At 49.0% G+C, this 21,648-nt stretch overlaps 3 protein-coding genes across 7 annotated transcripts in view; 1 reads left to right on the forward strand and 2 right to left on the reverse strand.

The window, feature by feature from the left end:
• The window catches only part of LOC138797152 (zinc finger protein 84-like), an 863,099-nt gene that overhangs the window by 188,343 nt on the left and 653,108 nt on the right, over positions 1-21,648 (reverse strand). The window lies entirely within an intron of this gene.
• The window catches only part of LOC138797191 (zinc finger protein 300-like), a 50,872-nt gene that overhangs the window by 12,893 nt on the left and 16,331 nt on the right, over positions 1-21,648 (forward strand). The gene's annotated exons all lie outside the window — the stretch shown is intronic.
• LOC138797176 (oocyte zinc finger protein XlCOF22-like) lies at positions 2,146-10,640 on the reverse strand. Its single transcript, XM_069977007.1, has 4 exons — positions 10,509-10,640; positions 10,355-10,392; positions 6,973-7,087; positions 2,146-3,310 (listed from the first exon to the last, which is right to left on the reverse strand). The coding sequence occupies exons 1-4, from the start codon at positions 10,603-10,605 to the stop codon at positions 2,277-2,279; spliced, it is 1,284 nt and encodes a 427-aa protein (XP_069833108.1). The 5' UTR covers positions 10,606-10,640; the 3' UTR covers positions 2,146-2,276.

Here is a 21,648-nt window from a genome sequence, read left to right on the forward strand (position 1 = left end):
CCTCCCACACACCTCCTCTCCTCGCTCCCACACCACCCCCTCTCCTCGTTCCCACACCTCCTCTCCTCGCTCTCCTTCCCACACCACCTCCTCTCCTCGCTCCCACACCACCTCCTTTCCTCGCTCTCCCTCCCACACCACCTCTTCTCCTCGCTCTCCCTCCCACACCACCTCCTCTCCTCGCTCAATCACCACCTCCTCTCCTCGCTCCCACACCACCTCTCCTTTCTCTCTCTCCCACACCACCTCCTCTCCTCACTCCCACACCACCTTCTCTCCTTTCTCTCCCTCCCACACCACCTCCTCTCCTCGCTCCCACACCACCTCCTCTCCTCGCTCCCACACCACCTCCTCTCCTCCCTCCCACACCACCTCCTCTTCTTTCTCTCCCTCCCACACCACCTCCTCTCCTTGCTCCTACACCACCTCCTCTCCTCGCTCCCCCTCTCCTCGTCCTCACACACCGCCTCCTCTCCTCGCTCCCACACCGCCTCCTCTCCTCGCTCCCACAACACCACCTCGCTCTCCCACACCACCTCCTCCCCTCACACTCCCTCCCACACACCTCCTCTCCTCGCTCCCACACCACCCCCTCTCCTTTCTCTCCCTCCCACACCACCTCCTCTCCTTTCTCTCCCTCCCACACCACCTCCTCTCATCGCTCCGACACCACCTCCTCTCCTCGCTCCCCCTCTCCTCGTCCTCACACACCGCCTCCTCTCCTCGCTCCCACACCACCTCCTCTCCTCGCTCCCACAAAACCACCTCGCTCTCCCACACCACCTCCTCTCCTCGCTCCCACACCACCCCCTCTCCTTGTTCCCACACCTCCTCTCCTTGTTCCCACACCTCCTCTCCTCGCTCTCCTTCCCACACCACCTCCTCTCCTCGCTCCCACACCACCTCCTTTCCTCGCTCTCCCTCCCACACCACCTCCTCTCCTCGCTCCCACACCACCTCCTCTCTCACCCTCCCACACCACCTCCTCTCCTCGCTCTCCCTCCCACACCACCCCCTCTCGTCGCTCCCACACCACCTCCTCCTTTCTCTCCCTCCCACACCACCTCCTTTCTCTCCCTCCCACACCACCTCCTCTCCTCGCTCCCACACCACCTCCTCTCCTCGCTCCCACACCACCTCCTCTCCTCCCTCCCACACCACCTCCTCTCCTCCCTCCCACACCACCTCCTCTTCTTTCTCTCCCTCCCACACCACCTCCTCTCCTCGCTCCCACACCACCTCCTCTCCTTTCTCTCCCTCCCACACCCCCTCCTCTCCTCGCTCCCACACCACCTCCTCTCCTCGCTCCCACACCACCTCCTCTCTCTCCCTCCCACACCACCTCCTCTCTCTCCCTCCCACACCACCTCCTCTCTCTCCCTCCCACACCACCTCCTCTCTCTCCCTCCCACACCACCTCCTCTCCTCGCTCTCCCTCCCACACCACCTCCTCTCCTTTCTCTTCCTCCCACACCACCTCCTCTCCTTTCTCCCCCTCCCACACCACCTCCTCTCCTTTCTCTCCCTCCCACACCACCTCCTGGCGCCTCCTGCCCACCTCCACCTCAAAAACATTTCCCAAATCCACCCTCGCCCCCCTCCAGTCTATCCTTAACTTTGCTGCCTAGCTAATCCTCCTCTCCTTTCTGCCAATCCTCTCACTGGCTCCGATTGCCCAACGTATTCATTTTAAATTGCTGACTAATTTATTTTAAACAAATAATAAAAAAAAACCCATAGCCTTAGGGTGGGTTCACACTCGCATACTAGCACAGAATCCACCGGAATTTATCTGCACCGATTCCATGAACCCACCCTAAAGGTGGAAGCTGAGCTGACACATGTATAATGATCAGTCAGGATCAATCAAAACACATTCGGAAAAACTTTTTTTTTTTCATTTTAAAGACATAGAGGCTGTCCGGAGCTCCTTCTGTAGCTCCCATCTGTTGTAAGAGAAGCATAGTCTATGATATGACTCCGTTTCCCCTTAGACTCATCAGCAGCACAAGGCTCCTCCCTTCATAGTAAGTATTATTATACACAGGGGGCACAGTCCTAATATTCAGGAGTCAGTGATAATGTGCAGCTGCGCACAGAGTGGAGAAACTTCCCATATGTTACACGTGCTGCTGACAGGATTGAGGAAAAAACGATTTATATCTCAATACAACAATTGTGTGACTTTTATAGCATTTATTACATCCAAACAAGAACAAACGATTCTTACAAGTTTCACGCCTAGATTGCCTTATAAAACATAACATTAACATGACTTATCTGTGAGTTCTCAGATGAATCTGTAGACTGCTTTTAGTAACAAAACATTTACCACATTCTGAACACGAATATGGCTTCTCTCCTGAGTGATATCTCAGATGAATCTTTAGACTGCTTTTAGTAATAAAACATTTACCACATTCTGAACATGAATACGGCTTCTCTCCTGTGTGACTTCTCTGATGTACAACAAGATTTGATTTTCTTGCAAAACATTTACCACACTGTGAACATGAATGTAGCTTCTCTCCTGTGTGAACTCTCCCATGTGTAACAAGTTGCGTTTTGCATGTAAAACATTTCCCACATTCTAAACATGAATATGGCTTCTCTCCTGTGTGACTTCTCTTATGTATAGTAAGCTGCGATTTAGAGGTGAAACATTTCCCACATTCTAAACATACATATGGCTTCTCTCCCCTGTGTCTTCTCTCGTGTATATCAAGCTGCACTTTTTGCACAAAACATTTTTCACATTCTAAACAAGAATACGGCTTCTCCCCTGTGTGACTTCTCTCATGTGTGACAAGCTGTGATTTACATGTAAAGCTTTTCCCACATTTTAAACATGGATATGGCTTCTCTCCTGTGTGAATTCTCTGGTGTGTAACAAGCTGTGGTTTAAAAGTAAAACATCTTCCACATTCTGGACATGAATATGGCTTTTCTCCAGTGTGAATTCTATTATGTTCAGCCAAATATGATTTACTAGCAAAACAGTTCCCACATTCTGAACATGGAAACGTGCTCAATTCTGTGTGACTTCCTCTGTGTGTCACCAGATCTGATTTTTTTGTAAACTCTTTTCCACATTCACCACAATGAAACCTTTTCTGGCCCGTCCCTGTGGTCGCAGTGTGAGAGCGGTCAGGAGAAGGTTCCTCATGGTCAGGAGGATTATATGATAGATCTGTAGTGTGACGTCCTGGATGTACAGTAAGGGGGAGGAGGGCTTCTCCTGAGGAGCGCTGCTCCGCACCTTCATCCTCTTCTTTATAATTCAGACATAACATGGAGGTTCCAGGATTTTCTGTCAGGGTTACAATTTGATTGTGTTATTTTATTTTCTAAACTTATATGACATTTCGATTTGGCTGAAAACACAATGGGAGCATTGATCATCAGTAGGGATGGTCCGAACCCTCCGAGGTTCGGGTTCGTATGAACCCAAACACTCGGCATCAGTTTCCCGCTGTCTGGCCGCTCCGTGCAGCGGGCGGATACAGCGGGAGGACCACCTGGAAAGCCTATGGCTATGGCTGTATCCCAGTTTTCCAGGCGGTCCTCCCGCTGGATCCGCCCGCTGCACGAAGCCACCAGACAGCGGGAATCATTTCCGAGGGTTCGAGCTTATAAACCAGGATTCAACGGGTAAATATTTTTTTGATGCAACTTTTTTTAAAAATCTTTAAGTATTCACCTAAAAATTTGCATAATCCAGGATAATTAGTACATGTATATATATATTTTTACATTTTATTTTTTTATTTTTACACAGAATATTAAGAAGTTACATGGCCCTCTGCTGCTACCAGTGGCTGTATTGGGAACTGTAGGGCTGCACAAGCCCTGGCCCCAACACAGAAACATATCACTGGTGCTACAAGCAGATACTGAGCCTCCCCCGATGTCTGTATATTACATGTTACCATTACACTAGGGAAAGCTGTCTGTGTCACTAGGGCTGAAGTGTTACTGTAATGTAGCTGTAAGGTGGAGCCCCCCCTTATATCCCTGCCCCCCTCACTATACTGCACTATACATATATACACAGGGGGAGGGGGGTGTTACTGTAATGTAGCTGTAAGGTGGAGCCCCCCCTTATATCCCTGTGCCCCCCCCTCACTATACTGCACTATACATATATACACAGGGGGGGGGGTGTACTGTAATGTAGCTGTAAGGTGGAGCCCCCCCTTATATCCCTGTGCCCCCCCTCACTATACTGCACTATACATATATACACAGGGGGGGGGTTACTGTAATGTAGCTGTAAGGTGGAGCCCCCCTTATATCCCTGCCCCCCCTCACTATACTGCCCTATACATATATACACAGGGGGGGGGGGTGTTACTGTAATGTAGCTGTAAGGTGGAGCCCCCCCTTATATCCCTGTGCCCCCCCCTCACTATACTGCACTATACATATATACACAGGGGGGGTTACTGTAATGTAGCTGTAAGGTGGAGCCCCCCCTTATATCCCTGTGCCCCCCCTCACTATACTGCACTATACATATATACACAGGGGGGGGTGTTACTGTAGTGTAGCTGTAAGGTGGAGCCCCCCCTTATATCCCTGTGCCCCCCCTCACTATACTGCACTATACATATATACACAGGGGGGGGGGGGTTACTGTAATGTAGCTGTAAGGTGGAGCCCCCCCTTATATCCCTGTGCCCCCCCCTCACTATGCTGCACTATACATATATACACAGGGGGGGGGGTGTTACTGTAATGTAGCTGTAAGGTGGAGCCCCCCCTTATATCCCTGCCCCCCCTCACTATACTGCACTATACATATATACACAGGGGGGGGGGGAGTGTTACTGTAATGTAGCTGTAAGGTGGAGCCCCCCCTTATATCCCTGTGCCCCCCCTCACTATACTGCACTATACATATATACACAGGGGGGGGGGTGTTACTGTAATGTAGCTGTAAGGTGGAGCCCCCCCTTATATCCCTGTGCCCCCCCCCTCACTATACTGCACTATACATATATACACAGGGGGGGGGGTTACTGTAATGTAGCTGTAAGGTGGAGCCCCCCCTTATATCCATGTGCCCCCCCCCCCTCACTATACTGCACTATACATATATACACAGGGGGGGGGGTTACTGTAATGTAGCTGTAAGGTGGAGCCCCCCCTTATATCCCTGTGCCCCCCCCCTCACTATACATATATACACAGGGGGGAGTGTTACTGTAATGTAGCTGTAAGGTGGAGCCCCCCCTTATATCCCTGCCCCCCCTCACTATACTGCACTATACATATATACACAGGGGGGGGGGGTGTTACTGTAATGTAGCTGTAAGGTGGAGCCCCCCCTTATATCCCTGCCCCCCCTCACTATACTGCACTATACATATATACACAGGGGGGGGGGGGTGTTACTGTAATGTAGCTGTAAGGTGGAGCCCCCCCTTATATCCCTGCCCCCCCTCACTATACTGCACTATACATATATACACAGGGGGGGGGGGAGTGTTACTGTAATGTAGCTGTAAGGTGGAGCCCCCCCTTATATCCCTGTGCCCCCCCTCACTATACTGCACTATACATATATACACAGGGGGGAGGGGTGTTACTGTAATGTAGCTGTAAGGTGGAGCCCCCCCTTATATCCCTGTGCCCCCCCCCCTCACTATACTGCACTATACATATATACACAGGGGGGGGGGGGTTACTGTAATGTAGCTGTAAGGTGGAGCCCCCCCTTATATCCATGTGCCCCCCCCCCTCACTATACTGCACTATACATATATACACAGGGGGGGGGTTACTGTAATGTAGCTGTAAGGTGGAGCCCCCCCTTATATCCCTGTGCCCCCCCCTCACTATACATATATACACAGGGGGGAGTGTTACTGTAATGTAGCTGTAAGGTGGAGCCCCCCCTTATATCCCTGTGCCCCCCCCCTCACTATACATATATACACAGGGGGGGGGGTTACTGTAATGTAGCTGTAAGGTGGAGCCCCCCCCTTATATCCCTGCCCCCCCCTCATTATACTGCACTATACATATATACACGGGGGGGGGGGTTACTGTAATGTAGCTGTAAGGAGGAGCCCCCCCTTATATCCCTGTGCCCCCCCTCACTATACTGCACTATACATATATACACAGGGGGGGGGGGGGGGGTTACTGTAATGTAGCTGTAAGGTGGAGCCCCCCCTTATATCCCTGTGGCCCCCCCCTCACTATACTGCACTATACATATATACACAGGGGGGGGGGGTTACTGTAATGTAGCTGTAAGGTGGAGCCCCCCCTTATATCCCTGCCCCCCCTCACTATACTGCACTATACATATATACACAGGGGGGGGTGTTACTGTAATGTAGCTGTAAGATGGAGCCCCCCCTTATATCCCTGCCCCCCCTCACTATACTGCACTATACATATATACACAGGGGGGGGGGTTACTGTAATGTAGCTGTAAGGTGGAGCCCCCCCTTATATCCCTGCCCCCCTCACTATACTGCACTATACATATATACACAGGGGGGGGGTTACTGTAATGTAGCTGTAAGGTGGAGCCCCCCCCTTATATCCCTGCCCCCCCCCTCATTATACTGCACTATACATATATACACAGGGGGGGGGGGGGTTACTGTAATGTAGCTGTAAGGTGGAGCCCCCCCCTTATATCCCTGCCCCCCCTCACTATACTGCACTATACATATATACACAGGGGGGTGTTACTGTAATGTAGCTGTAAGGTGGAGCCCCCCCTTATATCCCTGCCCCCCCCCCTCATTATACTGCACTATACATATATACACAGGGGGGGGGGGGAGTGTTACTGTAATGTAGCTGTAAGGTGGAGCCCCCCCTTATATCCCTGCCCCCCCCTCACTATACTGCACTATACATATATACACGGGGGGGGGGGGAGTGTTACTGTAATGTAGCTGTAAGGTGGAGCCCCCCCTTATATCCCTGTGTAACTCCATCCTCCCATACCTGGTATAGCATCTGCCGGCGTCTCCTCCTCCTTCACCTCACTCATACACGGGGGATCGCCCCTCATCCTCTCTTCTTCATCCTCCTCTTTGATAATAGTCAGACCTTCCCACTGCTGGGACATATAGAACAATTCAGTACAATAGGGAGACAGATATGAAGATGACATTCACCAGACTTTCATATAACAGCAGCGACATGATGGGGAGGTCTCCGCTGCTGGATGGGAAGCGGGAGTCTCCTTTAAAATCCTGTCATATAGGAGGCAACTGTGGTGTCCTAATACGGGTGTTGCGCCTATACACACCCTTCTCTCCTTTCACTCATCTATTGAACTCTTCCAACCCAACCACAGCGCACCTTACACGCTGGTTAGGAAGTTAGTCCCTTGGGTGAAGGAGTCTTAGCTGAGCTTTGGTGGAGAAAGGACGCAGCTCAGATAGCTCTCCACCGTGGTTCTACCTGGGCCCTGGCCCTCTGCCAGGTCCCCTCTACAGTCCTAGTTATTAGTCAGTACCCCGCATGGGTAGGTTGCTGGACAGAGCCCACTTACAAACCTCTTTCTTGAAGCATCAAACATGCTGTGTGATGCGCTGCTAAACCCTTCAGGAGAGGACTAGCCAACAGATCATCTCAACTCACGCCGAGGACAAAGAGTCACTACAGTGCAGGACAGTCTCCGCAAAAGAGATAGGAACTGATCCGGGTGGAGCAAAGTTACGTAAAGTATATGAACTCCATCTCACAGCATGGGTGTACTTAAGAAATCCTAACCATTCCGCTCATCCCAGGTAACAGGGTCTGGGACCTGTGTCACCCATTGGTACGGTTCAGCCAAAGCTAGTGGGCATCAGGTGGTGTGAAGATTATAGGAAAAGGTCAATACACACAGGTTCTCGTCTTCTTCTACAAGTATTCTTCTCTACACTCCAACCTCCCGGCAGAGCACATTACTACTTGGGATGAGACTCTCACGACACCCTCCTCTCTACTACCTCAGTACAACCTTATCAGCTCTACTACATCCTACTCCGCACTTATCCCACAGATCTGCTGGTTCTATGTTCGTGTAGTTATTGGACCTGTATCAGTACCTGAATATTCGTTGTGTTACCTGCTGCACATTTACAAGTAGTAACCGAGTCACCAGTATCACCTTAGTCGGTTATTATACACTACCACCGGTACAGCATGTACACCGCAACCTTGGGACATCTCCCCTCTCTGTGGGTGGGGGGTCCTACCACTATCTGGGAGGGTCACTACACTATCCCAAGGGACCCGGCAGCAAACCGGAAGGACACCGACCCCAGGGGAGAAGGGTACAACCGGCCTTACACTGTAACAGCAGGCGTGCCATCCCACCTGTGTGCCCACCAGGCCCTGGTGTCACATGACTAAACCCTAAAGGTCCGGCTGTATCTCGGCCATCACCACAGGAGTGGCGTCACCCTTCCATCTAGCAAGAGATCGTCTGTCGCACCGCTATAACATCCTCCGGGGTCTCACCACACTCCATCATCCTATGATCCCTGTGTGAGGAGGAGCGGCAGGGAGCTCAGTCTATAGGCTGATGTGATGGGACAGGAAGCAGAGAGGTTCACAAGGACCCCAGGGAGGTGACCTGATCCCCGCTGGGGGCCCCTTTATTACTGCAGACGGCAGAGAAAACACTCGCTCAGCGACTCATCTGATCTCTTGTGCGGCCGTATAAATCAGTCATTGTCCACATATCCTTCTGTCTGAGCACAGGATGTGCGGCCGATAACAATGCAGGTTAATGACCTGGGAACAATACAGCGATTGTTCGTGTGACCACAGGACTAACCGTACACGACCGAATATCAGACCGCGCAGAAGCCCCCGGAGCCGATCCATCACTCTGGTAAACATACAATCTAACCCCAAATAAGGAACAGAGGGGCGGAAATCTGTACTTAAAGGGTAAATAAGCCCATCCCCCGGCCATGCAGGCTCCACCACAACCAACTGCGTCACAGTGGACAATCCCTTTAATATTTTTGGTGTTCTGAATATTGGGATCCCCTTCAGGTGATCCACTGGAGAACCACTAAGAACTGAAAGTGAGTGGCCGATCAGATACATGGCTGCCAGGGGCAAAGGTAGTAGAAAATGGCTTCCAAGGAGGTTCCTTATATATGAAGTACGGACTCATTTCCTGTCCAGCAGCGGAGAATCTCTATTATTACTGCTGTCATAGGAGCCTGAGAATATCTAACACATCAACATAAGAAACCAGCAACATGTATCTATCAGCCTCATCACATCTATAAGTGCAGGAGCAACAACCACCAGCACCGGGGGGCGCTATAGAGATATAGTGCTATAGCATCAGCCTCATCTACCTGCTGATTGTCTGCTGGGACATTTCCCTCTGGACAGTCCTGGGAATACAGAGGACGGGGACACCTCTCTGGTGGATTCCTGTCACTGCCTCCATCTGTAGGGAAGACACAGGGAGACAATCCATAATACACTGCTCTATGTCATCACAACCAATGGCCGTCTCCCCCTTCTTACCCTGCTGATCGTCCATCGTCTCCTTTTCTGATTCATCTATAACCTCAACCTTTATATCTATCAGATCTTCATTCTAAACAGACAAAAATAAAATCAAAATGATAGAAAACAACAAAACTAAGACGCTGAAACGATCTGAAGGACACAAGTAGGACCATTTTTACTAATACTTTCCCTTATACACTTTATACAGGTGTAAATCAGGTGACCTAAACCTGTGACCCATAAGACATCTGGGCATCCTCTCATAGATGGGCACCTGTGGATGTAGAGGAAGGAGGTGGCACCACACCTAGCTGGGTTAGGTCAGCGGCCCACCATCCCACCAGGGGTGTACTCTGCCTCCTCACCGGGTTCCTGGCTAGGCATACAGTCCGGGAGGTAGTCACTGTTCACACAGCTCCTGGCAACAAACAGGGTACGGCCATGTACAAGGTCTCCCACAAAGCCGCACCCTTTCTGTTTGTTGCCCTCCTCAGTTCTGGACACACCTGGCTCCACCTGCTTGACATGTTTCCTGATGTCCCACTCCTGCTCCACCCCAAACCATGTACGAAAGGTCAGGGGTGGAGGAGAACATGATGGTGCTGGTGGAAGAGAGGGTGGCGACCTCAATGGGACTGCTGCACACACACAGCTTGGTGGACCTTGTGGGACTGCGGTTCCCTAGTCCTGTAACACCTCTCAGCTCTTCCTCCCCGCCCCTTTGTCTCTTTAGCCACACCCCCTACACAGGATTCTCCTCCCCAGCACCCAAATCTGTGCATGAGGAGTCACCACCTGCATAGGCCGACTGACACCAGGAGCGAAGCACTCCATGACAGCTTATAGCGCCACCTACCTGAAGACCCTCGGGGACATCTCCATCACTGTCTCCATCTGTTGGGAACACAAAGTGATTGATAAGATTATCTGCTACACGAGGATCAGTGCTCCCCCCCCCTCCGATCTACAGATCAGTGATAGAGACATGGAGCCGAGAACCTTCTCCTTACCTTGTGCTGTGAGGCCGGGCGGCTGATCCTCCATCATGAGCGGCTGCTCCCCCCGGTACAGATCCTTGTGTCCTTCTACATACTCCCACTCCTCCATGGAGAAATAGACGGCCACATCCTGACACCTTATAGGAACCTGACACACACAATGATCACACAGTCATCCCCCCCAGCCTGCTGCCTCCTGGATTACTCTATCATCTCCCAGCATTCCCCAGTGTCACCTCTCCAGTCAGCAGCTCAGTCATCCTGTGGGTGAGTTCTAGGATCTTCTGCTCATGTATCAGTGATGGAGGCTCCGTGATGGGGCCCCGGGCCCTGCTCCGCCCTCCTGACTCCTGGGGGAAGGCCACACCCTCCCCCCATGTCTTCTTCACTATGGTGTAATCCTGGGGATGGAGAGAGACAATGAGGGGACTGAGCCCAGTATTCCTGCCTCCTCCTCACTACAAAGAGGAGATTGTCCCCCTGTATAGAGCTCTAGTGAGGAGGAGGAGGAGGAGACACATCTGGACTACTGGGGTCAGTGCTGGAGACCACCGCACCTACAGAGAGGAGACCAGATCCAGAACATAGAGCGGGGGAGGGAGGGGCCAAAGAGCCCAGACAACAATGGTGGAAATCTAGAGAAGTTACCTCTCCGGTCAGCAGGCGGATGATCTCCAAGGTGACGTGTAATATTCTCTTACTGATCTCATTCCTGTCCTTCTCCATCATATAGAAGGGTATAAGGTCCTGGCAGTGCAGTGTGTGGGGAGCCCCGCCCACTCCTGTCACATGATCACAGGTCCTTCACCACCATCTCTTCTCTCCTGCACTGCTGAGCTCCGCCCCCACATGTACTGGTCACATGATTGTGACATCATCACAGGTCCTACACCTCCAGCATCTATGTACTATGTGAGAATACTAAATCCAAGTGGGCTAAAGGACCTTAGCATTACCACATAGTATAAGCTATTTCCAAGTGGGCAGAGGGACCTTATCATACCCATAATACATTAAGCTACTTTCTAGCAGATAGAGGGACCAGGTCCTTTAACCCACTTGAATTTAGCATTAAATCCGTACCGTCCATTCCCTCACTTGTAAATAGCTTATTCAGTGTGAGCATGCTAAATATAAGTGGATCTATGTACCCAGTAGATACCCTTTCCAAGAGAGCAGATGTATCATGTACATAGATCCACTTGGATTTAGCATTCTCACACTGAATAAGCTATTTCCAAGTGGATCTACGTACCTGGTACATCTGATTTCTTGGGAAGTGGATCTGTGTACCCTGTCCATCCCTTACTTGGAAATAGCTTATTCAGTGTGAGGATGCTAAATCCAAGTGATTAAATGTACCTGGTACATACAGTACATCCACTTTCCAAGACAGCAGATGTTCCAAGTACGTAGATTCACTTGGATTTAGCATCCTCACACTGGGTAAGCTATTTCCAAGTGGATCTATGTACCCAGTACATCTGCTCTCTTGGAAAGTGGATCTGTGTACCCTGTCCATTCCCTCACTTGGAAATAGCTTACCCAGTGTGAGGATGCTAAATCCAAGTGGATCTATGTACCTGGTACATCTGCTCTCTTATATCTATGTACCTGGTACATCTGCTCTCTTATATCTATGTACCTGGTACATCTTCTCTCTTATAACGTGGATCTATGTACCTGGTACAGCACCTTATAACAGGTGTAATGACTGGGCCTGTACAGCACCTTATAGCGGGTGTAATGACTGGGCCTGTACAGTATCCTATAGTGGGTGTAATGACTGGGCCTGTACAGTATCCTATAGTGGGTGTAATGACTGGGCCTGTACAGTATCCTATAGCGGGTGTAATGACTGGGCCTGTACAGCACCTTATAGCGGGTGTAATGACTGGGCCTGTACAGCATCCTATAGCAGGTGTAATGACTGGGTCTGTACAGCACCCTATAGCGGGTGTAATGACTGGGCCTGTACAGGACCTTATAACAGGTGTAATGACTGGGCCTGTACAGCATCCTATAGTGGGTGTAATGACTGGGCCTGTACAGCACCTTATAGCGGTGTAATGACTGGGCCTGTACAGCACCTTATAGCGGGTGTAATGATTGGGCCTGTACAGGACCCTATAGCAGGTGTAGTGACTGGGCCTGTACAGTATCCTATAGCGGGTGTAATGACTGGGTCTGTACAGTACCCTATAGCAGGTGTAATGACTGGGCCTGTACAGCACCCTATAGCAGGTGTAATGACTGGGCCTGTACAGCACCCTATAGCGGGTGTAATGACTGGGCCTGTACAGCACCTTATAGCGGGTGTAATGACTGGGCCTGTACAGTATCCTATAGCGGGTGTAATGACTGGGCCTGTACAGTATCCTATAGCAGGTGTAATGACTGGGCCTGTACAGTATCCTATAGCAGGTGTAATGACTGGGCCTGTACAGCACCCTATAGCGGGTGTAATGACTGGGTCTGTACAGCACCCTATAGCGGTGTAATGACTGGGCCTGTACAGCACCCTATAGCGGTGTAATGACTGGGCCTGTACAGCACCTTATAGCAGGTGTAATGACTGGGCCTGTACAGTATCCTATAGCGGGTGTAATGACTGGGCCTGTACAGTATCCTATAGCAGGTGTAATGACTGGGCCTGTACAGTATCCTATAGCGGGTGTAATGACTGGGCCTGTACTGGACCCTATAGCAGGTGTAATGACTGGGCCTGTACAGCACCCTATAGCGGGTGTAATGACTGGGCCTGTACAGTATCCTATAGCGGTGTAATGACTGGGCCTGTACAGCATCCTATAGCAGGTGTAATGACTGGGCCTGTACAGGACCCTATAGCAGGTGTAATGACTGGGCCTGTACAGCACCCTATAGCGGGTGTAATGACTGGGCCTGTACAGTATCCTATAGCGGGTGTAATGACTGGGCCTGTACAGGACCCTATAGCGGGTGTAATGACTGGGCCTGTACAGCACCCTATAGCGGGTGTAATGACTGGGCCTGTACAGGACCCTATAGCGGGTGTAATGACTGGGCCCGTGTGTAAGGATTGGTATAGATTTTATTTTGGATATGTTATCTGATCCATGTCTTCTAATGTTCCTTGCATTTACCATAATTCATCCATTCTATGTTCTTTCAGCTACTACTATGCTGTAGTTAGGTGGCTGCTGTTTATGGAAATGGAGGGACCCTACACACCTTTTTTTTAAAATTAAAATGAAAAGTGTAGGGGCCCCTCCCATTTCCATGACCAGCCAGGTTAAAAAAAGAAAAAGCAGCGGCGGCCTAGTTGTACCAGGGTGGGAATGTGCATCTATTTTGGCCCTTCCCAGCCTAATAACACCAGCCTGTCACCATCCAGTCCAGGAACACCTTATCTTATTCTGTAGGACTAGTGGCACCCGATTCTTCACAGGACCAGGTACTGGCGATGGCTTCCACTACTAAGCCTGTAAACGTAGGACCAAAAAAATAAAATCTCTATTTTTAAATTTTTTGGGGGAAGATTCTCGCTTTTTCTCCTTGCAGCGTCAGATACTATTTTAATGACGTGAGAAAGTAACAGTGCTCCCCGTGTCCCCATGTAGAAGACAAGCCTCCTTTGTGCCTTATATCGTATAGGAGATCTTGTTTGTGCCTCCATCAAGGTAGGGTGTAGTAGTGGAGGTATAGTGGTAAGGGGTGTAGTAGTACAGGAACAGATGAGGGGTGCAGTAGTAGTAATACAGGAACAGATGAGGGGTGTAGTAGTACAGGAACAGATGAGGGGTGCAGTAGTAGTAATACAGGAACAGATGAGGGGTGTAGTAGTAGTACAGGTGTAGATGAGGGGTGTAGTAGTAGTACAGGTATAGATGAGGGGTGTAGTAGTAGTACAGGAACAGATGAGGGGTGCAGTAGTAGTAATACAGGAACAGATGAGGGGTGTAGTAGTAGTAGTAATAATAATACAGGAACAGATGAGGGGTGTAGTAGTAATAATACAGGAACAGATGAGAGGTGTAGTAGTAGTAATAATACAGGAACAGATGAGGGGTGTAGTAGTAGTAATAATACAGGAACAGATGAGGGGTGTAGTAGTAGTAGTAATAATACAGGAACAGATGAGGGGTGTAGTAGTAGTAATAATACAGGAACAGATGAGGGGTGCAGTAGTAGTAGTAATAATACAGGAACAGATGAGGGGTGTAGTAGTAGTAGTAGTAATAATACAGGAACAGATGAGGGGAGTAGTAGTAGTACAGGTATAGATGAGGGGTGTAGTAGTAGTAGTAGTACAGGTATAGATGAGGGGTGTAGTAGTAGTAGTACAGGTATAGATGAGGGGTGTAGTAGTAGTAATAATAGAGGAACAGATGAGGGGTGTAGTAGTAGTAATAATACAGGAACAGATGAGGGGTGTAATAGTAGTAGTAATAATACAGGAACAGATGAGGGGTGTAGTAGTAGTAGTAATAATACAGGAACAGATGAGGGGTGTAGTAGTAGTAGTAATAATACAGGAACAGATGAGGGGTGTAGTAGTAGTAGTAGTAGTAGTAATAATACAGGAACAGATGAGGGGTGCAGTAGTAGTAATAATACAGGAACAGATGAGGGGTGTAATAGTAGTACAGGTATAGATGAGGGGTGTAGTAGCAGTAATAATACAGGAACAGATGAGGGGTATAGTAGTAGTACAGGTATAGATGAGGGGTGTAGTAGTAGTAATAATACAGGAACAGATGAGGGGTGTAGTAGTAGTAGTAGTAGTAATACAGGAACAGATGAGGGGTGTAGTAGTAGTAATAATACAGGAACAGATGAGGGGTGCAGTAGTAGTAATAATACAGGAACAGATGAGGGGTGCAGTAGTAGTACAGGTATAGATGAGGGGTGTAGTAGCAGTAATAATACAGGAACAGATGAGGGGTGCAGTAGTAGTAATAATACAGGAACAGATGAGGGGTGTAAAAGTAGTACAGGTACAGATGAGGGGTGTAATAGTAGTAATAATACAGGTATAGATGAGGGGTGTAGTATTAGTAATAATACAGGAACAGATGAGGGGTGTAATAGTAGTAGTAATAATACAGGTATAGATGAGGGGTGTAGTAGCAGTAATAATACAGGAACAGATGAGGGGTGTAATAGTAGTACAGGTATAGATGAGGGGTGTAGTAGTAGTAATAATACAGGAACAGATGGGGGGTGTAGTAGTAGTAGTAATAATACAGGAACAGATGAGGGGTGTAATAGTAGTACAGGTATAGATGAGGGGTGTAGTAGTAGTAATAATACAGGAACAGATGAGGGGTGTAATAGTAGTACAGGTATAGATGAGGGGCTGGTGCGTAACTAGGAGTCAGTCATGATATCCCATAGCAAACAACTTCATGGGGCCCCAATGAAACCTTGAAAAGGGGCAGACTGGGGGAGGAGAGCACACACCTGGTTTACTCCTCCTCTCACTCCGGGCACGCACGTTCCCCTCCCAGGCAAATATGGAGGCCCCAGGCTCTAGAGCAGGCCACAGGATAGGGTCACTGCGGTTACTGGAAGTGTACAGCAGGAGCGGGGGCACAGTGCATACCCCCGATCCTGCTGTACAGCTCCAGTAATCACAGCGACGCTACCATCTCTGCCCCAGTCACCCTATCCTGCAGTACCTGAGGCTGCCTCTTCCAGAGACTGGGGGCGTGTGCGGCTGGGAGTGCGTATACTCATCCCGCTATGGGGGCAGGTCAACAGGAGGGACAGAGGACACTGCTGGGCGCTCTCCCTCCCCAGGCTCTGCTTCAGCAGCTGAACCCGCCAACAACGCTCCTCCGTCCAATGATTTTTTTTTTTTTGAAGATCAGTTTAAAATTTTTTTATTAAAAATCAAATCAATTATCAAATTTTGGGTGAATTAATTTGATTTATCGCCCAGCCCTACTGTAAAGTAAACACAAAAAGACAAGACACAAGTTAAAAATATGTTTTATGCAAATAAAAACACGATGAGCATTTTATTAAACCAAAACATCGATCTAGTCCATGGAATACGGAATTCTCTGGATAAAGAGATCTGAAAAAACAAAAAGGAGAGAAAGATACTAGTCTACTACTACTCCCAATACTGCTCTACTATTCCCCACAGTACTCTACTACAATCTCAATACTGCCCTACTACTCCCCCAATACTAGTCTACTCCTCCCCCAATACTAGTCTACTCCTCCCCCAATACTAGTCTACTATTCCCCCAATACTAGTCTACTGCTCCCCCCAATACTAGTCTACTACTCCCCCCAATACTGCTCTACTACTCCCCCAATACTAGTCTACTACTCCCCCCAATACTGCTCTACTACTCCCCCAATACTAGTCTACTACTCCCAATACTGCTCTACTATTCCCCACAGTACTCTACTACAATCTCAATACTGCTCTACTACTCCCCCAATACTGCTCTACTACTCCCCCAATACTAGTCTACTACTCCCCCAATACTGCTCTACTACTCCCCCAATACTAGTCTACTACTCCCCATAGTACTCTACTACAATCTCAATACTGCTCTACTACTCCCCCAATACTGCCCTACTACTCCTCCCAATACTAGTCTACTACTCCCAATACTGCTCTACTACTCCCCCCAATACTGCCCTACTACTCCCCCCAATACTAGTCTACTACTCCCAATACTGCTCTACTACTCCCCCAATACTGCTCTACTACTCCCCCAATACTGCTCTACTACTCCCCCAATACTGCTCTACTACTCCCCACAGTACTCTACTACAATCTCAATACTGCTCTACTACTCCCTCCAATACTAGTCTACTACTCCCCCCAATACTGCTCTACTACTGCCCCCAATACTAGTCTACTACTCCTCCCAATACTAGTCTACTACTCCTCCCAACACTGCTCTACTATTCCCCCAATACTAGTCTACTACTCCTCCCAATACTAGTCTACTACTCCTCCCAATACTGCTCTACTACTCCCCCCAATACTAGTCTACTACTCCTCCCAATACTGCTCTACTACTCCCCCAATACTGCTCTACTACTCCCCCAATACTGCTCTACTACTCCCCCAATACTGCTCTACTACTCCCCACAGTACTCTACTACAATCTCAATACTGCTCTACTACTACTCCCAACACTGCTCTACTATTCCCCCAATACTAGTCTACTACTGCCCCCAATACTAGTCTACTACTCCTCCCAATACTGCTCTACTACTCCCCCCCAATACTAGTCTACTACTCCCCCAATACTGCTCTACTACTCCCCCCCAATACTAGTCTACTACTCCCTCCAATACTAGTCTACTACTCCCCCCAATACTGCTCTACTACTCCTCCCAATACTGCTCTACTACTCCCCCCAATACTAGGCTACTACTCCTCCCAATACTGCTCTACTACTCCCCTCAATACTATTCTACTACTCCTCCCAATACTGCTCTACTACTCCCCCCCAATACTAGTCTACTACTCCTCCCAATACTGCTCTACTACTCCCCCCAATACTAGTCTACTACTCCCCCCAATACTGCTCTACTACTCCCCCCAATACTGCTCTACTACTCCCCCAATACTGCTCTACTACTCCCCCCAATACTAGTCTACTACTCCCCCCAATACTAGTTTACTACTCCCCCCAATACTAGTCTACTACTACTCCCCCCAATACTGCTCTACTACTCCTCCCAATACTGCTCTACTACTCCCCCCAATACTAGTCTACTACTCCCCCCAATACTAGTTTACTACTCCCCCCAATACTAGTCTACTACTACTCCCCCCAATACTGCTCTACTACTCCTCCCAATACTGCTCTACTACTCCCCCCAATACTAGTCTACTACTCCCCCCAATACTGCTCTACTACTCCCCCCAATACTGCTCTACTACTCCTCCCAATACTGCTCTACTACTCCTCCCAATACTGCTCTACTACTCCCCCCAATACTGCTCTACTACTCCCCCCAATACTGCTCTACTACTCCCCCCAATACTGCTCTACTACTCCTCCCAATACTGCTCTACTACTACTCCCAATACTGCTCTACTACTCCTCCCAATACTGCTCTACTACTCCTCCCAATACTGCTCTACTACTCCTCCCAATACTGCTCTACTACTCCTCCCAATACTGCTCTACTACTGCCCCCAATACTAGTCTACTACTCCCCCCCAATACTACTCTACTACTCCCCCCAATACTACTCTACTACTCCCCCCAATACTAGTCTACTACTCCTCCCAATACTGCTCTACTACTCCTCCCAATACTGCTCTACTACTCCTCCCAATACTGCTCTACTACTCCTCCCAATACTGCTCTACTACTCCTCCCAATACTGCTCTACTACTCCTCCCAATACTGCTCTACTACTCCCCCAATACTGCTCTACTACTCCCCACAGTACTCTACTACGATCTCAATACTGCTCTACTACTACTCCCAACACTGCTCTACTATTCCCCCAATACTAGTCTACTACTGCCCCCAATACTAGTCTACTACTCCTCCCAATACTAGTCTACTACTCCTCCCAATACTAGTCTACTACTCCTCCCAATACTGCTCTACTACTCCCCCCAATACTGCTCTACTACTCCCCCCAATACTGCTCTACTACTCCCCCCAATACTGCTCTACTACTCCCCCCAATACTAGTCTACTACTCCCCCCAATACTGCTCTACTACTCCCCCCAATACTGCTCTAATACTCCTCCCAATACTGCTCTAATACTCCTCCCAATACTGCTCTAATACTCCTCCCAATACTGCTCTACTACTCCTCCCAATACTGCTCTACTACTCCCCCCAATACTGCTCTACTACTCCCCCCAATACTAGTCTACTACTCCCCCCAATACTGCTCTACTACTCCCCCCAATACTGCTCTACTACTCCTCCCAATACTGCTCTACTACTACTCCCAATACTGCTCTACTACTCCTCCCAATACTGCTCTACTACTCCCCCAATACTGCTCTACTACTCCCCCAATACTGCTCTACTACTCCTCCCAATACTGCTCTACTACTCCCAATACTGCTCTACTACTCCTCCCAATACTGCTCTACTACTCCTCCCAATACTGCTCTACTACTCCCCCCAATACTGCTCTACTACTCCCCCCAATACTGCTCTACTACTCCCCCCAATACTGCTCTACTACTCCTCCCAATACTGCTCTACTACTCCTCCCAATACTGCTCTACTACTCCCCCCAATACTGCTCTACTACTCCTCCCAATACTGCTCTACTACTCCTCCCAATACTGCTCTACTACTCCCCCCAATACTAGTCTACTACTCCTCCCAATACTGCTCTACTACTACTCCCAATACTGCTCTACTACTCCTCCCAATACTGCTCTACTACTCCCCCAATACTGCTCTACTACTCCTCCCAATACTGCTCTACTACAATCTCAATACTGCTCTACTACTACTCCCAACACTGCTCTACTATTCCCCCAATACTAGTCTACTACTCCTCCCAATACTGCTCTATTACTCCTCCCAATACTGCTCTACTACTCCCCCCAATACTAGTCTACTACTCCCCCCAATACTGCTCTACTACTCCCCCAATACTGCTCTACTACTCCTCCCAATACTGCTCTACTACTCCCCCCAATACTAGTCTACTACTCCCCCCAATACTGCTCTACTACTCCCCCCAATACTGCTCTACTACTCCTCCCAATACTGCTCTACTACTCCCCCCAATACTGCTCTACTACTCCCCCCAATACTGCTCTACTACTCCCCCCAATACTGCTCTACTACTTCCCCCAATACTGCTCTACTACTCCTCCCAATACTGCTCTACTACTCCTCCCAATACTGCTCTACTACTCCTCCCAATACTGCTCTACTACTGCCCCCAATACTAGTCTACTACTCCCCCCAATACTAGTCTACTACTCCCCCCAATACTAGTCTACTACTCCTCCCAATACTGCTCTACTACTCCTCCCAATACTGCTCTACTACTCCTCCCAATACTGCCCCCAATACTAGTCTACTACTCCCCCCAATACTGCTCTACTACTCCCCCCAATACTAGTCTACTACTCCTCCCAATACTGCTCTACTACTCCCCCCAATACTAGTCTACTACTCCTCTCAATACTGCTCTACTACTCCCCCCAATACTAGTCTACTACTCCTCCCAATACTGCTCTACTACTCCCCCCAATACTAGTCTACTACTCCCCCCCCAATACTAGTCTACTACTCCTCCCAATACTGCTCTACTACTGCCCCCAATACTAGTCTACTACTCCTCCCAATACTGCTCTACTACTCCTCCCAATACTGCTCTACTACTCCTCCCAATACTGCTCTACTACTGCCCCCAATACTAGTCTACTACTGCCCCCAATACTAGTCTACTACTCCCCCCAATACTAGTCTACTACTGCCCCCAATACTAGTCTACTACTCCCCCCAATACTATTCCCTTCAATACTATTCCCCCCAATACTGCTCTACTACTCCCCCGAATACTAGTCTACTACCCCCCAATACTAGTCTACTACTCCTCCCAATACTGCTCTACTACTCCTCCCAATACTAGTCTACTACTCCTCCCAATACTAGTCTACTACTCCCCCCAATACTAGTCTACTACTCCCCCCAATACTAGTCTACTACTCCCCCAATACTACTCTACTACTCCTCCCAATACTACTCTACTACTCCTCCCAATACTGCTCTACTACCCCTCCCAATACTGCTCTACTACAATCTCAATACTGCTCTACTACTACTCCCAACACTGCTCTACTATTCCCCCAATACTGCCCTACTACTCCTCCCAATACTAGTCTACTACTCCCCCAATACTAGTCTACTACTCCCCCAATACTAGTCTACTACTCCCCCAATACTGCTCTACTACTCCCCACAGTACTCTACTACAATCTCAATACTGCTCTACTACAATCTCAATACTGCTCTACTACTCCTCCCAATACTAGTCTACTACTCCTCCCAATACTAGTCTACTACTCCCCCCAATACTGCTCTACTACTCCCCCCAATACTAGTCTACTACTCCTCCCAATGCTAGTCTACTACTCCTCCCAATACTAGTCTACTACTCCCCCCAATACTAGTCTACTACTCCCCCCAATAC

The sequence above is a fragment of the Dendropsophus ebraccatus genome, chromosome 7 (genome assembly GCF_027789765.1).
Source record: "Dendropsophus ebraccatus isolate aDenEbr1 chromosome 7, aDenEbr1.pat, whole genome shotgun sequence".
Classification (NCBI taxonomy): domain Eukaryota; kingdom Metazoa; phylum Chordata; class Amphibia; order Anura; family Hylidae; genus Dendropsophus; species Dendropsophus ebraccatus.